This window comes from Penicillium canescens (assembly GCF_028828765.1).
Source record: "Penicillium canescens strain IBT 15451 chromosome Unknown utg000001l_segment0_segment0, whole genome shotgun sequence".
Taxonomy (NCBI): domain Eukaryota; kingdom Fungi; phylum Ascomycota; class Eurotiomycetes; order Eurotiales; family Aspergillaceae; genus Penicillium; species Penicillium canescens.
The window spans coordinates 2,658,406-2,674,157 of NW_026703963.1; the positions used below are offsets into that span (position 1 = coordinate 2,658,406).

Genomic DNA, 15,752 nt, shown 5'->3' on the forward strand with positions numbered 1-15,752 from the left:
TGTTGTAAGCATTCTAAACGCAATAACCTAGATCACACTTAGGGGTCTCGCACTAGGGGCAAGCCACGTTTTTAGCGTGCGTGCTATAGGAGGAGGTAGCAAAATGGGGTCCTCTTCCGACACGGTTTAGGTCGTCACTGACTTTTTGCCTGGCAGAAAGACCGTCACTAACTAGCACTCCACTCCTTAGGAAGGCTCGACTATCATTAAGGCTAACATTCTTGTTCCTTACGCTTTTGTCCGCCTCTATCTCTAGGACTCGTAGGATGTGACTTCGATACCGATCCGGGATAGAGTGTTAACTTTAGAGTCGACAAATACGTCTATACCCACTACATAGTCGAGGGAACGACGCTATATAAGTATAGTGGCACGCTTCCTAAAGGCTCCACCGCTCCACCTTAGGCTTAGACGTCAATGTCGAGCATTATACTTATATCACGGACTACACTTACGCGTAGACATTACCCCTAGGAACTTTGACTACCGACACGAGCAAATTCGTGATCTAGACACAAGGCTATAATGTCTAGGGAAACTTTGTGGAGCCGGACGCCAGCGACTAAGGCTGCGAGGGCTCGACCATGTGCTCGACCCTGGATTTATTGAAGTGGTGCGACCACGCTGTCAATTACCTACAGCGATAAGACGACCCCTTTTACAATACCAAGTAAGTTGATCACACCACCTCTTCTGTATTCTGTATTGTGCTCTATTAGCATACGAATATCTTCTTACTGCTCGTAAGCTCGATCTCATTACTAATTTCATCTTAGTAGTGGTGCGGCTAGTCAAACGGGAAACTGCTGGGAGATTAGACCCGGGGCTGTGGTGTCTTTATCCAGGGTACAAACTGCAGTATCAGTGGCAATGATATGTGGAATGACTACCAAAACATCCGCAAAATTAGTGGATGCGGCAAATGTGGCACGTACCACAGGGGGAATGGTTGTTTAGCTACTATTGACTATGTCTATCAATGTAACAACCACGGCTAGACTGGGGTGGCCGGCTCAGGACGCTACGACGTCGGGTCTGGATTAGACACTTTACCCCAAGGGCCACTAGAAATCAAAGTAATACAATTCACAATCAATCAACCAATCAATCAATCAATCAATCAAGGTTCTATTAACCTGTTGGGGCCTAACTAGTATCGTGACGGCTATGCAGGCGCTTCTTCCGAATGAAGCAAGGACTCGTAATCCATACGCCTGATCACGCTCCAATACAAACAGGTAGGCCCGTCCTCAAAAGAGTGGAAGAACCAGCCCGATACTTGGAATCCAAATATCAAACCCCATCAAAATCCTCAATGGGAATGTCCAATACAAATGAAATGCAATGAATGCGTGGAATGCACCTCAACCTCCCCAGGATCCATCGCCATGATTACAGTTACCGGGATTTGAGGGCATAATCGTTGAATTAGTCGGTGATGAGACGGATACGACATATCGCGCAAACGCAAAAGAACAGAAACGAAGGAGCCATTTTCTTTAGGACTAAATCCTCACAGGACATTCTTCCTTAACTAATAATGGACTAGGATAACGCTTTTGAGGAGCTCTGAGAGCAGTTGGCCGTAAATTACAACTGCTACAAGAGGAATGCTTCGAGATGAACTTCGCCAGGCGAGGGAGACGCACCAAAAGAAGCAAATAGAACTTTGCCAGCAAAGAAAATGGCGTATCTCAGACTGCAAGATCTGCTACACGCAGCCAGATTGCTGGGTGACGATTCTATGTGGGCACTCGAATAGTTAAGGCCCATCCAAACTCAGATACCATGTCCTCCTACGAGTCATTTTCCAACAGGCTGGCATTTCCAGCTAGCGGAGAGGGTCATATTACCCTGACCGTACCACTTGCTCACACTGGGGTATGGGCAATGCGCTAGTTCATTGTCAGCGTATCCTCATGAGTGGGGACAAGTCAGCTTACTTCTCTGAGCTTGAATGGGGCCGCCGATCACATTGTCTTGATACTTTGTGCCGACGAAATTGGCAGGTGCAGTTCCGTTCTCGACCCAATCGACCAAAGCTAGAATCACGTTGTTCTTCGGGTCAAGTTTGCTCGAGTCCAGATTCGAGTACTGTCCGATACTCCAAGCCCCCGGCCACCGTAACAATAATGAAGGTCCGGGATAAGGAACAGTCTGTAGAATGAGTGCATCTATTCCAGGGTAAAGTTTCCAGACTGTTGTACGCCAGTGAAATACTGCATCGATAGCATCGAAGTAACGGTCTAGTCGTTCCGACCTTGGCAGGATATTATCTTGCCTCGGCACCTGTGGAAGGCGGACAAATTTGTCTCGCCCCTGTTCACTTCACCAGTATTGATTTTGATAGCGACATCCATGTTGTAACGAAGAAATTGTGAAAGAGCATCTTGGGCGTTGATGACTTACGGCCCGGTTGGGCTCTGTGAGCTGCTCGGCGAAGGCGACTATAAATGGATTGGCTGACAATTTATGGGTGTCTGGAGCATCTCCTCCTTTATATGCAGATGACTGGAGACACGGTACACTATGTTATGCCTCAATCCACAATACTATTTGTTCAGAACCATGCCTGTAATCACAGGAACCATCGGTGCGGACCACCGAAAACTCCAGGTCGGAGGAGCCATGTCATCGTCATCAGCCAGTTGAAGTCTCCCGGCGGATTTCAGGGGCTAGGCCCATCACCTCGATGAGTTAATTCGACGTGCAATCTCACCCTCGAACGTTGTCTGGCGGATAACTGCAGTGGTATGCGGCTATGGACACAATGAGAAGGAAATTTCAGCATGTATGAAACTGACATAATGTCCTGAAGTGTCGACAAGTTATACCGTTCTCCGCGACAAATAACCGGCGAGCGGGTCAAGTACCCATATGGTCTGTGCCAACGTAGGGAGGCAGCGTTAATTGCCACTGGTGAGCAATCGACCAAGTTCCACCGACATTCAAAACGAACCTTACCAAGCCACTTTTCTGGAGATATCCATCGGAGTGAGGTCTGTCATCTGAGCCAATAGCACACGAGTTGGCAACCAATCATGCACCTTCGGCTTGACCATGCCGAGGTCGGCACATGGCCACCGAGCGGTCACCTCTTCGGGTCAAAGTGCGCCACAGCGGAAGGTCAGGTAAGTGACTAGGTAGTTGCTGTTACAGTATGTCTCGAAACTGGTGTCACCACCTACACCCATTCGTTCTTTCTCGAACCCCAATTGCCAAGATACTTGGAATTTTTCCGAGCAATTTCTGTCGTTGAATGTTGTATTCGGTCATACAGAAGGGAATCAAACTTCCACCTCATTCTGTAACATGGATATTTTGACGCCTCGACGCCCTTCACCTTTGAAAATCGACACCCTTTAGTACTAAGGGTATTGACAATCAATCAGAAGTGATCCCACTAGAATGACAGGAGCTGTTTTAGTCCCATGGGCCCTTCAGAGGCCAAGTCCCACCGATGAGTCTAAAATATGGCAGTAGTCTAGAATCACATAAAGGCGAAGCATCCCACTTACATCTAAATGGTCAACGGTGTGTATGACGCCAAGATGAGATTCACAATCTCAACTCACCCGTTCGCTCACAGGTTTGGCCGAGATATGATCATGGTGATGTGTACAGGAGACATAAGAATGATGTCAGGAATCCTGAAGACGCCTCACTAATCCGGCTGAGATAAATACCCTTTCTCTATGCGCTTCCTGCATGAAGGCGTCGTGTCGAAAATCAATTAACAAAACGCAGATAAACCACTACTTTCGGAAATCAACACGACCAGAAACTCTCGGTGGAAATAAACTATGTCTGCCTCGATCACCACAGACGTCAGCAACTATGAGGTTCTGGGACACGGCGACCTAAGCCATACGATGAAAGCCTTGACCTGGCAAGGGAAGAATACGGTTAAAGTTGATCAGTCGTTCTGCATATCAGGGCCTTCACTTCACTTTGACCATCTCAAAATAATTCGACGTTCCTGTTTATACAGTTTTTTATAGTGGAGACGGCTCGCCCGAAGATCATTGATGAAGGCGATGTCATACTGAAGGTGACGGGCAGCACCATTTGTGGGAGTGACTTGCACCTATTCCACGGTATGTCGCGACTTTTTAACAGTTAATGAAGTGTTAGTGGATCTGCTAATGCGATGTCTGTTACCGATTTGTAGAGGCCATCCCAGATCTCCAGAAAGGTGACATTCTCGGCCACGAGTTTTGCGGTCTTATCGCAAGCGTGGGGCCGGCAGTCAAGAGGGTTAAAGTAGGTGACCGCGTTGTGGCGTCCTTCCAAATTGCCTGTGGGGAGTGTTATTATCGCAAAAAGAAGTTGATCTCAATGTGTGAGCGAACGAATTCGAACAACGAAGCCTCTAAACTATATGGGCGTCGCACAGCCGGTATGTTTCCTGCTCTAAACACCTATGTTGATGTTAGTGTGGCTGTTATACTAAGGCCCGTCTTAGGCATGTTTGGATACTCCCACTTCACGGGTGGTTTTGCAGGCGGGCAAGCGGAATACGTTCGCGTCCCATACGGGGACGTAAACCTTCTTCAGCTGCCTGACGACGTCCCCGACGAAAAAGGTCTTTACCTTTCTGATGTGCTGGGAACATCTTGGAACGCCGTTGTTGACACTGGGGTTGAGGAGGGTGACACTGTAGCAATCTGGGGAGCTGGCCCAGTTGGACAAATGGCAGCGGAATTCAGCTTCTTCAATAATGCTCACAGGGTCATCCTTATTGACGGCGGCGACGGAAAATGGCGACTAGAACTTGTCAAGAAGATTCTACCTAGACTTGAGATGATTGAGTATACGAACCTCCTAAAGGGCGAGACTGTTGCCTCAACCCTGAAGAAAATGTGCAACGGCCGCGGACCTGATGTGGCAATTGAGTGCGCCGCAGGCGAGTATACGAAAGGATGGGCTCATTACTTTGAAAGATTACTGGGCATGGAAACGGACACATCTGAACTCATCAATGAGATGATTATCTCTGTCCCTGGGTTCGGTCGTTGTTCTTCCCTGCCTATCAAGAGTTAGTCACCCGGCCGCTCTGAGCTGCCCACCGAGCAACCCTAAGCTGCTTATTGAGCGGCCCTAAGTTAAAACGTTAACGCGGAGATTAAGTTTATCGATAGTTCAAACTAAGTGGAAACGGCGGGAGACGCTATTAGGAGCACATAATAAAGAAAGTGGTCTGTGACTAAAAAGTTGAACGAATTTAACATAAGAGTATAGTGATATTTGATTCCAAAAGAGAGATACAGAAAGCTAAAGCTAATCATGAATATTCTTAAGGCCATGTGACTGTTACAGAAAGGAGGACAGTTGAAAAACCTAACCTGTAACTGCGACCGCGATAATTGCTTCCCCGATTATGCAATTAGTATCCCCATGGTTTGTTCTCAGTGTTAAGGGATTTCGCCCGTAGTCGTCCTTGCTTCTCTGTAGGACATTGCTTCTTTTGGGTCGGATGTTTTGTCGACATTTGAGGGTAATAGTGAGAGGCCGCTCACTATATTTTGCTTTTCTAGAGGACGTTGCTTCTCTAGAGACTTCTGGGAATCGGGTGTTTCGTTGGTATTCGAGGGCAGTAGTGAGAGGCCGCTCACTACAAGAAGGTCTTCGATATCGGTGCTTCCACTTGGGGCAAGCCCACCACAGTCTTCAAAATCTTTTAGGACCTTATCGATTATCTCCGCCTGGCCGCTCATATCTAGGAAGTTTCCAATACAAGCGTGGATTCCGAGAAGTTTGGGATCTGGAAGTTCCCAACTTCCTTTGTGAACTTTGAACTTGACATGCCGATTTTTAGGTAAATTTCGTATCGGCCCTGTGGCAGTATCTGGAAAGGTCTTGATCCGATACTGGTGAGCAACTCCGGTGGCTTCGAAAATGAGTCTGAATTGACCGAATTCCGTGTGGAGTTGGGAGTCTAGCATTAGGACGTTCTTTTCCGAGTTGATCCGTTCTGAGGTAAAGGACATATTGCGGAGAACTGGAAAGTAGCGCCTTAGGTTGACCCAAATCTTTGCATTTCTATCCACTGCCTCGCCGTCATTGGCCTGAAAGGATCCAAGTGCAAATGGAATGATGTGGGCCGCTTCAAGATGGGTCGTGATTGCGTTCTGTGGATGGGCGTGATTGTGACTGTACTGCCCTGTTGCAAGACATTTGTTTCCATCTCTTTCTAAGCAGCGGTGCCGGAGTTGGGACTGACAGCTTCTGCTGATTGGCTCGATGTTTTGGCTCTTAAGATTCTTGATTGAATCTTCAACACCAGAACGCGAAGACGGAGTGATTTCGGTAGGTGCTTTGCCGCCCTTTGCTTTCATGGGGATCAATAGACCATCTCGGATGCTTTGGACTAGTTGTCGAAGCTTCTCATCGTCTGCACACCCTAAAACGTCCCCCGCCAGATTTTGTTTTCCGTCAGGAGGAAGGCTTGTAAAGAAGTCACGGAGGAAGTTCTTGGTTTTGTCTGTCGGTTCAAGTGGTGTGTAGGTATTCAGCTTTCGATCGAGCTTCTAGTTTGATTATAAGTATCGAAAAGTCTAGAAGACATAGAAGGACTCACCGTTTTTGAGGATGATGGCATTCTGCCAACGACCCAGGGTTAGGGTGAGCTTGGGGCGAGCTTGGGGCCAGTCTGGAGGGTATGGCAGTTCTAGTCAAAGCAAAGCGGCCGAATTAGCTGTGACAGTTGAGAAGGCGGTTGATGATGGATGATGCGATTGGTTGAAGGAAAGTTAGGTGGGGGCGGGGGTGGGGTGCCAGGCTATAGAAATATCGGATTATTGAACATCCGAGGAAAGTACAGAAGTTACCGCCTTCTACTTTCAGTCTAGCCCCATCCCCCAGCCTCTGATAAGCCCACCGCCTCCGCAATTCTGCAACTCAGCTCTTTTGCGGACTTGTATTTCAGATCGCACACCTTTCTTTCGCCGAGAGAATAATTGTACTTTTACAGCTCCCAAGTCTACTCCACCGACATGCTCTACACCGTCTTCAAGGACGACCCTATGAATAAGGCCGCTGGCCGTCGCTACCGCTGCCAGGTTCTAGAGAAGGGTGGTAGTGTCAAGACCCCGACCTGCCAGGTGCCTGATGGATGTTTGAAGGTATACAGCGAGCCTTGGCCCTCGCAATGCGAGGGCAGCTGATCGCACGCATGGGCTTGTAGACTTCAGAGCGCTATAAAATTAAACGAAGGCAGATAGACGTGAATATTTGCGTAGGCATCCAATTGAACAGCATTCAAGAGGTTTCTTCGTCTTAGACGATAACGTAGACTCGAACTCTTGGCGCCTCTCAAGTTGGAACTTCATCAGTGGCATAGAAGGTATGATCCGTTGTTCTTTTTCTGTAACCAATGCCGTAGAATATATACAGCAGCGCCTGACTTCGCCTTCCAAGTCGGAAAGATGGAAATGCTCTTTCAAACCCTAATCATATGATACAGGAAAATAACACGGTTTATACCTACCCGTACTAATACCAGCCCCTTTTCACGATACTGGTAAGGCGATACAATAGTCTATAGTTTAATTTATTTCTTCCTCAGGCTTTTCACGACCTTAGGTCTTTCATCAATAACTAGAAGCCTAGGGTGACCGGCTCGACCGTGTGACTCGCTCGGCCGTGGATTACGTTGCCTGTACTTCTAATTTCTGTAGCTGAATTGCCTTATATTGGGAATACCAAGAAATGAGTCAATGCACTTGGCATTCTCCTGCTGATTTGTAAAATACGAGATATATCCGCAGTGATTTCAAAGCAAGCCTTGGCTGCCAAGCATACAGGTACCAACATGGAAATACATTGAACGGACCTCACATATAAATTAAGTCGGGTTTCCCTGAGCGCATTCAGCAGCCAAGTCAGCCTTCCCTCTGAAAGTCTTATTAGAATGTCATCTGTTAGCATACTTGGTCTTGGGGCCATGGGAACAGCCCTGGCCGCTCGGTTCCTCGAAAATAAATACAAAGTCGCTGTATGGAATCGATCCCCAGAAAAAGCAAGCCCTTTGCTCGACAAGGGCGCAAATCTTGCCCAAACAGCGGTGGACGGTATCAATGCAAGTGACCTGATCATTATCTGCCTCCTCGACAACGCCGCTGTCCAAACAACCCTCGCCGGCGCTCTTGACCAACTACAAGGCAAGACAATCGTCAACCTAACAAATGGAACACCTGACCAAGCTCGCAAGATGTCAGACCTGATCATTGGTCACGGTGCTCGATACGTCCACGGCGGAATCATGGCTACTCCTTCCATGATTGGTTCACCTCATGCTCTGGTTCTGTACAGCGGGTCACAACAAGCATTCAAGGCCAACGAGCCTGATATGTTAGTGCTAGCTAAGTGTGTCTTTGTCAGTGAGGATGCGGGCGCTGCATCCCTGCATGATCTGGCTCTACTTAGCGGCATGTATGGTCTCTTCTCGGGCTTCCTGCATGCAACTGCGCTCGTGAGGTCCAGCACACCCGCCGTTAAGTTCATGGACCTCTTGGTTCCCTGGCTGGGAGCAATGACCGAGTACACTAAACAGATGGCGAAGCAGATTGACGAGGGAAACTATGCCAGTGAAGGATCAAATATCGCTATGCAATTGGTTGCTATCCAGAACATTATTGACACCAGTGCGGCCCAGGAAGTCTCAGCTGATTTCATTCGTCCTATGAAGCAATTTATGGAGAAGGCAGTGGCGGCTGGTCATAGCGGTGATGATATTTCTGCTTTGATTCATTTCGCGAAGCCATCATGACTTGATCCTGTAAGGTTTCTTGACCGTGGCGGAGAATTGGAACCGAACAACCGCATGTTCTTGCGTATGTTAGTGATAGAACGCTCGCTACAAGTTGCCAGTTTGGCCATTTGTGGTGTATTCAGTCTTTTCTTCCTGATTATCGTATATACAATCATGTTACGCTGCCAGAAACCTAGGGTTCGCGCCATTTTACAACGGTTTAAGTGTTGATTCTTTGCCTGGGTTGGGACGTTTGAGTTGGGACGACGATATGGCAGGCATGGTTATTCTTGGATCGGTAATAATACATAACATTACAGATCTCGTCTACTTGAATTTTACCGTTTAAAAAAGAAACATGATCTAAAGTACGGGAGTAACCATATCTGGATTTATAGGATCATGTGATTAGGGTTTGAAAGAGCATCTCTATGTTTCTGACATAGAAGGCGATGTCGGGCACGACTATACAGTACATATCAGATAGCACACACAATGACATTAGCAATAAATGCTTAAGCTCCGTAATAGACAAACTGTGCCTAATATAACGGCCGATTTCGATATTCAACCCTCCTCGTAACGCTGAAAACCGCCTTCTAAAGTGCTATCACTATAACTCTATTAGTGAACTCTAGAACTCCGTCCGAAAAAGCTCAGCATAGAATAAGCTCGTAACCTCCACGCACGCACTATTATTAGATGGCCATAAATTCCAGATGACGTGTATACAGTTTAACGTAAGTCGGGACCAGCACCCGTCCGAGTGCTTCCAGCAGTTCCTTGTATGCTACGATTTATGCTAAAATTGGGTCAAACTGGGTGCTTTCTAGGTTGTCTAGGGCTCTAGTGGTTGGATTCTAGGTCGTGAGCTCGACCAAATTGGGTTATGCGGAAGTCTAATTAGAACCTGAACGAGGCTTAACTTTGTTCTTTTTAGGACTTTAGACAAGATATCCTAGTAGACCGAAAGGGAATAAAGAAGAAGGATGATAATTAATTCTAGGGGGCTAAGCTTTATAGCTTATAGCTAACTAGGGCCAGCAAATATGTCTAACAAATAAGTCCTGAAACCTAAGGCACCTAGGGTGCTTGACATAAGTTATATATATCTAGAAGCTAACCCCGAACATCAGTCCACTACCTTTTCACTAGAGCTTCTAGTACTAGAGTTCCGAATGCTGATAGTCTAGACGGACCATCCTTACGGTTAGAAAGTCCGAACATGTATGAATATGTACGTGGAGAGAATTGATGTCTAGGTGAGGCTAGAGCTCCGAATACTCGTGGTCCGGACGGATCAGCCGTAGCAGAAAGAGACGGTCCCTTTTTCTTTTGTGGTGCCTTCGGCGTACGGTATTTTTTTTCCGCGCCTCCTTTCTAAGCTAGGACTGGTTTTAGCGATATGCATAACAACCAAAGGTTCTATTAACGTACGCATGATCACATTGAATAATCCTATTGTAAAATTTGCACGGGTTGAAATATTATCCGACGAAAGAAATAGCTTTAGTAGATAAGAACTAACGTAAGAAGTTTACTATATAATAGTAAATGTGTAAATAATAAGAAAGCCGTGGTAACAAGTAGACAACCTCTTTATAATAGTTTGTGTGGAAATATTTGCAATACTATTTTCGGCATAGAGAGTAGGGATCATGGCGCAGTAGTATAGTATCGCAACACAAGTTGTTAGTTCACACGTACAGTAAGATTTGCTGTTATCACCGATGACGTGCTCTACAACACTCTTTCTGGCACCCTATATCTACAGACGATGATGATGATGATGATTTCATTTACCCCGACCCCTCGCGAACGATATGCAGGCTACAACAACTATATATATCCGTGTACGTACACTATATCTACAGACGCGCTCGAAATCAGTTTCACGTCTTTACTCTCTTCAATTATTTCTCGAACTTTATTTTGCATGACGCCATACCCATTAGGGTTAGCCTACCCCTGACCCACACTATTGAATGAGAAATTGATGTTATCTAACTAATGTAGAATGACTTGCAGGTTGTACAAACGTATGATATGTGACGCATGACTTGGACCATTAGGGAAGTTTGCTAGATAGCTGAAGAAGGCGGCGATACCAGGGGTCCGGCATGATTGGACAGAGGAGGTAGATAGACTAGCTTCCCAGAGCCTTTCCAGTTCTCTTTCTCTTCTTCTCTCTAGCTTAGTGTCTTCGATGAATGGACTATTTTTGATGAAGACTCGCCGACTCACATGATAGAGACACCAGTTCACGATTATATATTGCGCTTCTCATAGGAACGTCTTGAAAGTTTCTCCAACTTCGGACCTCTATATTTATGTCTTTTCGTTCTCTCCTCTTCTCCTCTTTACCCCTTCACACTTTCATGCTTTCACGTTTTCACACCTTCAACTTCCTTTCTAGTCTTACAAGACACGAGATTGATCAACAACAAACGTCACTTAATCGTGTCGCAGTTCGATTATCAGATATCAATCAGTCAATGGTCGTCTGTACGTTCGGACATTTCTCACATACAGGCACATTAACCATACGAGATTGACTAATGATTCTGACGAGGAAGTTATCACCGAAAGAATACACCAGGTCTGAACTGTTTGCACTTGATCCTCGGAACTGGGTACCAGCATTCCAAGTTTCCAAGCGTGAGGGTTCTGTCCAAGGGACTTGAAATTTTTCGCAGCTTTCCACGACACAACATCAAAGGCACCTCACATGACAATGGTGTAACCAGGAACAAGAAGACTCTGAGATTGATCTTTCATACGTCTACGGTGGACTTTTTACCTTCATTTTATGCTAGGAACCAAAGGGAATGAAAAATACAGGAATGTGGTGGAATATCTCACCATGTTGTCCCTTGTTAATGCGCAATTCCAGAAGAAAATGATCAGAGATGAGAAAAAGGCCGAGGCAGCATGGTTCCATCGGCTACCTTGGACTCTGACAAGTGAATGATGATTTCAAACAAGATGTTGGCGAGAGCAGGGACTAGGTTTTCTCTTTGCAATCAAAGAGAACAGTTCTATTCGAGGGCTACAATCCACGATGGGAATTTGAACCCAGAAGAGTCGGGAACGATACATCCAAATCCCCAATTAAATTTGGGGCGGGATTGACTGATGGGAATTGTTTTGCAATCAAAGCAAAGGAAAAGCTGAAGCTCCTCTGGAACAGTTTGCATAAATAAACAGTTTGCATTACTCATCTGAGAATACGACGATACTTTCCGATTGTGGACGAGAGCTGTCCAGTTTCAACCTGCACCAAGTGGTAAGGTTTCCCCAGACGCACGAGCAAGAAGGGGACTGCATTGAGAAATGGACTTAAGAAATAACGAGGTGATACCATTTAACTCTTGCTAACACCGTTCCACAGATATGGCTCCAATTACCCGGTCTGCAGCCTGAGGACGAAGATTCCAGACTGACGCTACACTACCGATATACTACCTTCACTCTTTATCCCTGGAATGTGAAAGCGCTGAATTAGCCAAAGTTCCAGGACACTAATGGCCGAGAAAAGACGCCGAGGATTGGGAAAATAGAGCGAACAAGACGGAAGAAGAAGAAGGAGAAGAAAAGAAAAGAACCTCCACTTAGCGAGGCGAACAGATAGTTAACTTGAGCAAATTGCTGATGGCGTACAACTCATACAAGCCAGAAATGCGGAGATGATCATTGGCCACCACATGGTGCTTCTCCGGTACCAGCGAGATATGGATTTGCATGAGGTACACAAATGAAGCAGTCTATAGCTCACCGTTAACCTGAAGTGTGCAGAAGATGTATCCAAGGAGATTGGTAGAGGGCTGAAGGCATACTTAGTGATATTAGTTTCATCTACTTCGCAAAAACTGGACACTTCCAGCAAAAGACAAACAATGAAAAGGCCTGTACGGGGCACCCAAGCTTATATACATACTTACGTCAATATTCAAATCATACCAGCCATTACCATAACAATCCATCAAGCATTAAATCCAATATCCAATCCAACCCCAGAGTCCTTCTCCTCATAAAGAATCTCCAGCCTAATACCCCTCCTCAACAAATACCGCATAAAGAAATACCTACCCTGCCCCAATCCATACCAAACATGAAATCTCGTCGGCACAGAGGAAACCTGATTTAACTCCTCAAGCGTCTTCCCTTCGTCTCAGGCATAAACAACAATACAAAAAACCCACCCAAACAAACACCAACTAGCATACCAAGCAAAAGCTCCCTCGTAAACGCCACCCGCATAGATGGCTACGCTGTCGTGGAAAAAGTAGCTGCTTAGGTGGGGCGAACTGTGCGTCGAGGCGAAAAACGGAGGTGAAGTATTACCTTAAAATATGTGGGTGACCACTAGCGAATTCTTAGTGTTGTATGTTCCTTTCTTTTTTTTTTTTTTTTTTTCGCTCCGTGTAATGTTAAGAAATTTGAGTATTTTTCACATAGCTTGAAACTTGGGCAATTAAGGAATCGCAATTCATTGAGCTTCGAACCATAACTAGAATAATCTCAGACCTTACGCCGATAATAGCCTTAGGATTCCCAGCTCGGGGTGTCGCCCTGGTTTAGGGTAAGAGCCGCTTTAGCGCGCGGTCGGATCATCACAATCTGAGTCAAGTTTTCATCGCCTTGGGGCTAAAAAAGAAAATTTGCCAATCTGTCAAGTTCTCTAGGATTCTCTGTATCTTTCCTTAAAAAGAGGTTTAATCACTTGTCTACCCTGTTTCAATTAACCAACTTCAACTTCCAAGCATGGCTACAATAATGCCCCTCAGCATGCATTCAATGATCTACCTCGGCCCCGGCGGCCCGCATGCTTTCACTCAATTACCATACCCAGGAGTTCGCAAAATCGGATTTGGGGAAAACCATTCCTCCCAAGCTACCATTGCAAAACTTCTCGTTCTCGGATGGGTCGTCCAGAGATCAACCTCAGAATGCAATAACCCACCCGTCGGCGACTTCAAGGTCTGGAAGGAAGAAGTCGATCCACTCACCTTAGAGGAGCGTGAACAACTTCCACGGAACCCGGACACAAAGACTTTGCATACACCATGGCGCGACCAAATCTATTATATGTGGAACCATGTCTTTTATGATGTTGGCAATTGGATGTCAGCGATGTACCACGCTAGAAGATTCGAACCGCCCAACATAGAGCTCTTCGCCGTTGAATTTCCGACACCCCATGAAAATGGCGATGGTGAGAAGGTTCCCGCCGCGGCGAAAGTCTGGGACTCAGATACTCTGCTTGCTCCGGCTTACTTGGCCCCGGGGGTTTCTTTACGTGTTGAAACGCTTCAGCCTGGCGAAGAGGATAAGGAACCTTCTCATCCGGCCGACTTTGATCATGAGGACCGTTATTGTGTTTGGTTTGTGAGGGAAGGGCTGCAATTGCGGTTCTATGTCGAAGGAGACTGGGATCAGAGCACGGACGGAGTGGCTGCAGTGATGGTCTACGGGAAAATGTTAGGCGAGCCGCTCAAGGTTTTGGACCAAGAGAGCGAAGAAAGCGACGAGAGCGACGAGAGTGAAGGAGATGGAAATGATGGAGATGGTGAACATAAAGAGTAAATAGGTGTGCAGCCTAAATCCGTCAACGGCACTATGCTACAGTATCAACTATGTCCCGCAGTTCCAGCTCTATTTCCAGCTCTATCTCTTCAAAACACGTTATTCAACAAACTTCTACCGTAAGGATACCGAGCCTCAAGCTTTAGTGAATCAGTGAAGTACGAAATTTCTATTATAACATCAAATCGACCTCCCACAACAATTCTTCAAATTCGAGATTTCATCGAGCATGTTGAACCGGATCAAACGCGCCCCGGTAAAAGCCTTGTTAAGCGGCTACGTATTTCACTCAATATACCGGACAAAGCCGTTCACTCGGACGACGTTGAACGAGGGTATGCTGAAAACGGAAGTTTACTGTACATCTTTTCGCACTGCCACTCCATCTACTAGCACGCTATTTGCCACTACTTCGGAAATCACGATCACTAGTGTTTTTTGGGCTACAGCATAACTATTTTACAGTAAAGCCCTTGTGGGAATGTTCTTCGAAGGATAACATTAGAGGGGTGAATTATTAGCATTATGATGGCTATGAAAGAAGGTTGAGGATCAAACGGAGGTCACAATCGTAGCGGCGAGCACTTAGCCGCAAAGTTCAGCTTAACGGCTTTCCTGCGAGAGCTTTCTTGTCTTCGCCATTGTCCTCGCCATTCCGCAATCAATAGAGTAATTGGTCTGTGTGCTTTCGGATCGGAAATGTTCCCACTAAGACTGAACGAACTAGCTAAGTTGTATGATGACCAGCAAAATCGTGTATAATCCCGCATCTTCGTGCTTGCGAAAATGTAGAAAACATGCTTTTAAACCACGTAATTGCCAATATATCTGGGATAAGCTCAAGCATTTTAACAGAGATCTAGCTTTTGCCATAATAAAAACATAGATGGAAATCTAAACGAACTAGTGGAGTTTCGGGTATATGACGCGGGGACTGTATTGCTTTTTATAGATAGTTACCAGGATGGTAGCATTCCCTCGAATCGTTAATATGCTGGACAGTTCAACTTCAAAGCCCCTCCTCTAAGAGCCATCAACGTCACCATTTCTCAACGCGGGTTCATAAAGTAAGCTACCCAAGAGAAATTTTTGCACAGCTACATGCCTTTTTTAACATTTCGTACAGTCCTGTAGACCTACCTACGACAGCGTAACAGAAACTATCGTTTCTACTTGCTATGGAGCTGTGGCCAAAGTAAGTGCTTCCTAGGAAAACAAAGTCCTGCTATGCCGATCAACCAATCGTCTAGTTACTAATGATTATAGATATAACCAGCTCTTTTCCTGCAATATGTGCATGAAACTTCGAGCTAGGAATGTATTTACCGATAAGCAATTACGAGCTAGGCGGGGGAAAGGCCATATCGAGAGCCACCGACGATTTTGCCTCGATTGCGGCTGCCGCAATAGGATG

General features: G+C 46.0%; 4 protein-coding genes across 4 annotated transcripts; 3 read left to right on the forward strand and 1 right to left on the reverse strand.

Annotated features, from left to right (window-relative positions):
• Positions 1-3,803: 3,803 nt before the first annotated feature.
• N7446_001011 (uncharacterized protein) lies at positions 3,804-5,043 on the forward strand (the record flags this gene model as incomplete). The annotated part of the gene is made up of 4 exons (XM_058509778.1): positions 3,804-3,911; positions 3,992-4,097; positions 4,172-4,399; positions 4,466-5,043. The coding sequence occupies 4 exons, from the start codon at positions 3,804-3,806 to the stop codon at positions 5,041-5,043; spliced, it is 1,020 nt and encodes a 339-aa protein (XP_058378757.1).
• A 371-nt stretch (positions 5,044-5,414) lies between these two features.
• N7446_001012 (HNH endonuclease signature motif containing protein) lies at positions 5,415-6,601 on the reverse strand (the record flags this gene model as incomplete). Its single annotated transcript, XM_058509779.1, has 2 exons — positions 5,415-6,530; positions 6,581-6,601. The coding sequence occupies 2 exons, from the start codon at positions 6,599-6,601 to the stop codon at positions 5,415-5,417; spliced, it is 1,137 nt and encodes a 378-aa protein (XP_058378758.1).
• A 1,311-nt stretch (positions 6,602-7,912) lies between these two features.
• Positions 7,913-8,770, forward strand: N7446_001013 (NAD(P)-dependent oxidoreductase; the record flags this gene model as incomplete). The annotated part of the gene is made up of 1 exon (XM_058509780.1): positions 7,913-8,770. The coding sequence occupies one exon, from the start codon at positions 7,913-7,915 to the stop codon at positions 8,768-8,770; it is 858 nt and encodes a 285-aa protein (XP_058378759.1).
• Positions 8,771-13,516: 4,746 nt separating this feature from the next.
• N7446_001014 (uncharacterized protein) lies at positions 13,517-14,338 on the forward strand (the record flags this gene model as incomplete). Its single annotated transcript, XM_058509781.1, has 1 exon — positions 13,517-14,338. One exon carries the CDS (start codon positions 13,517-13,519, stop codon positions 14,336-14,338), a length of 822 nt encoding a protein of 273 aa, XP_058378760.1.
• Between the last annotated feature and the right edge of the window lie 1,414 nt (positions 14,339-15,752).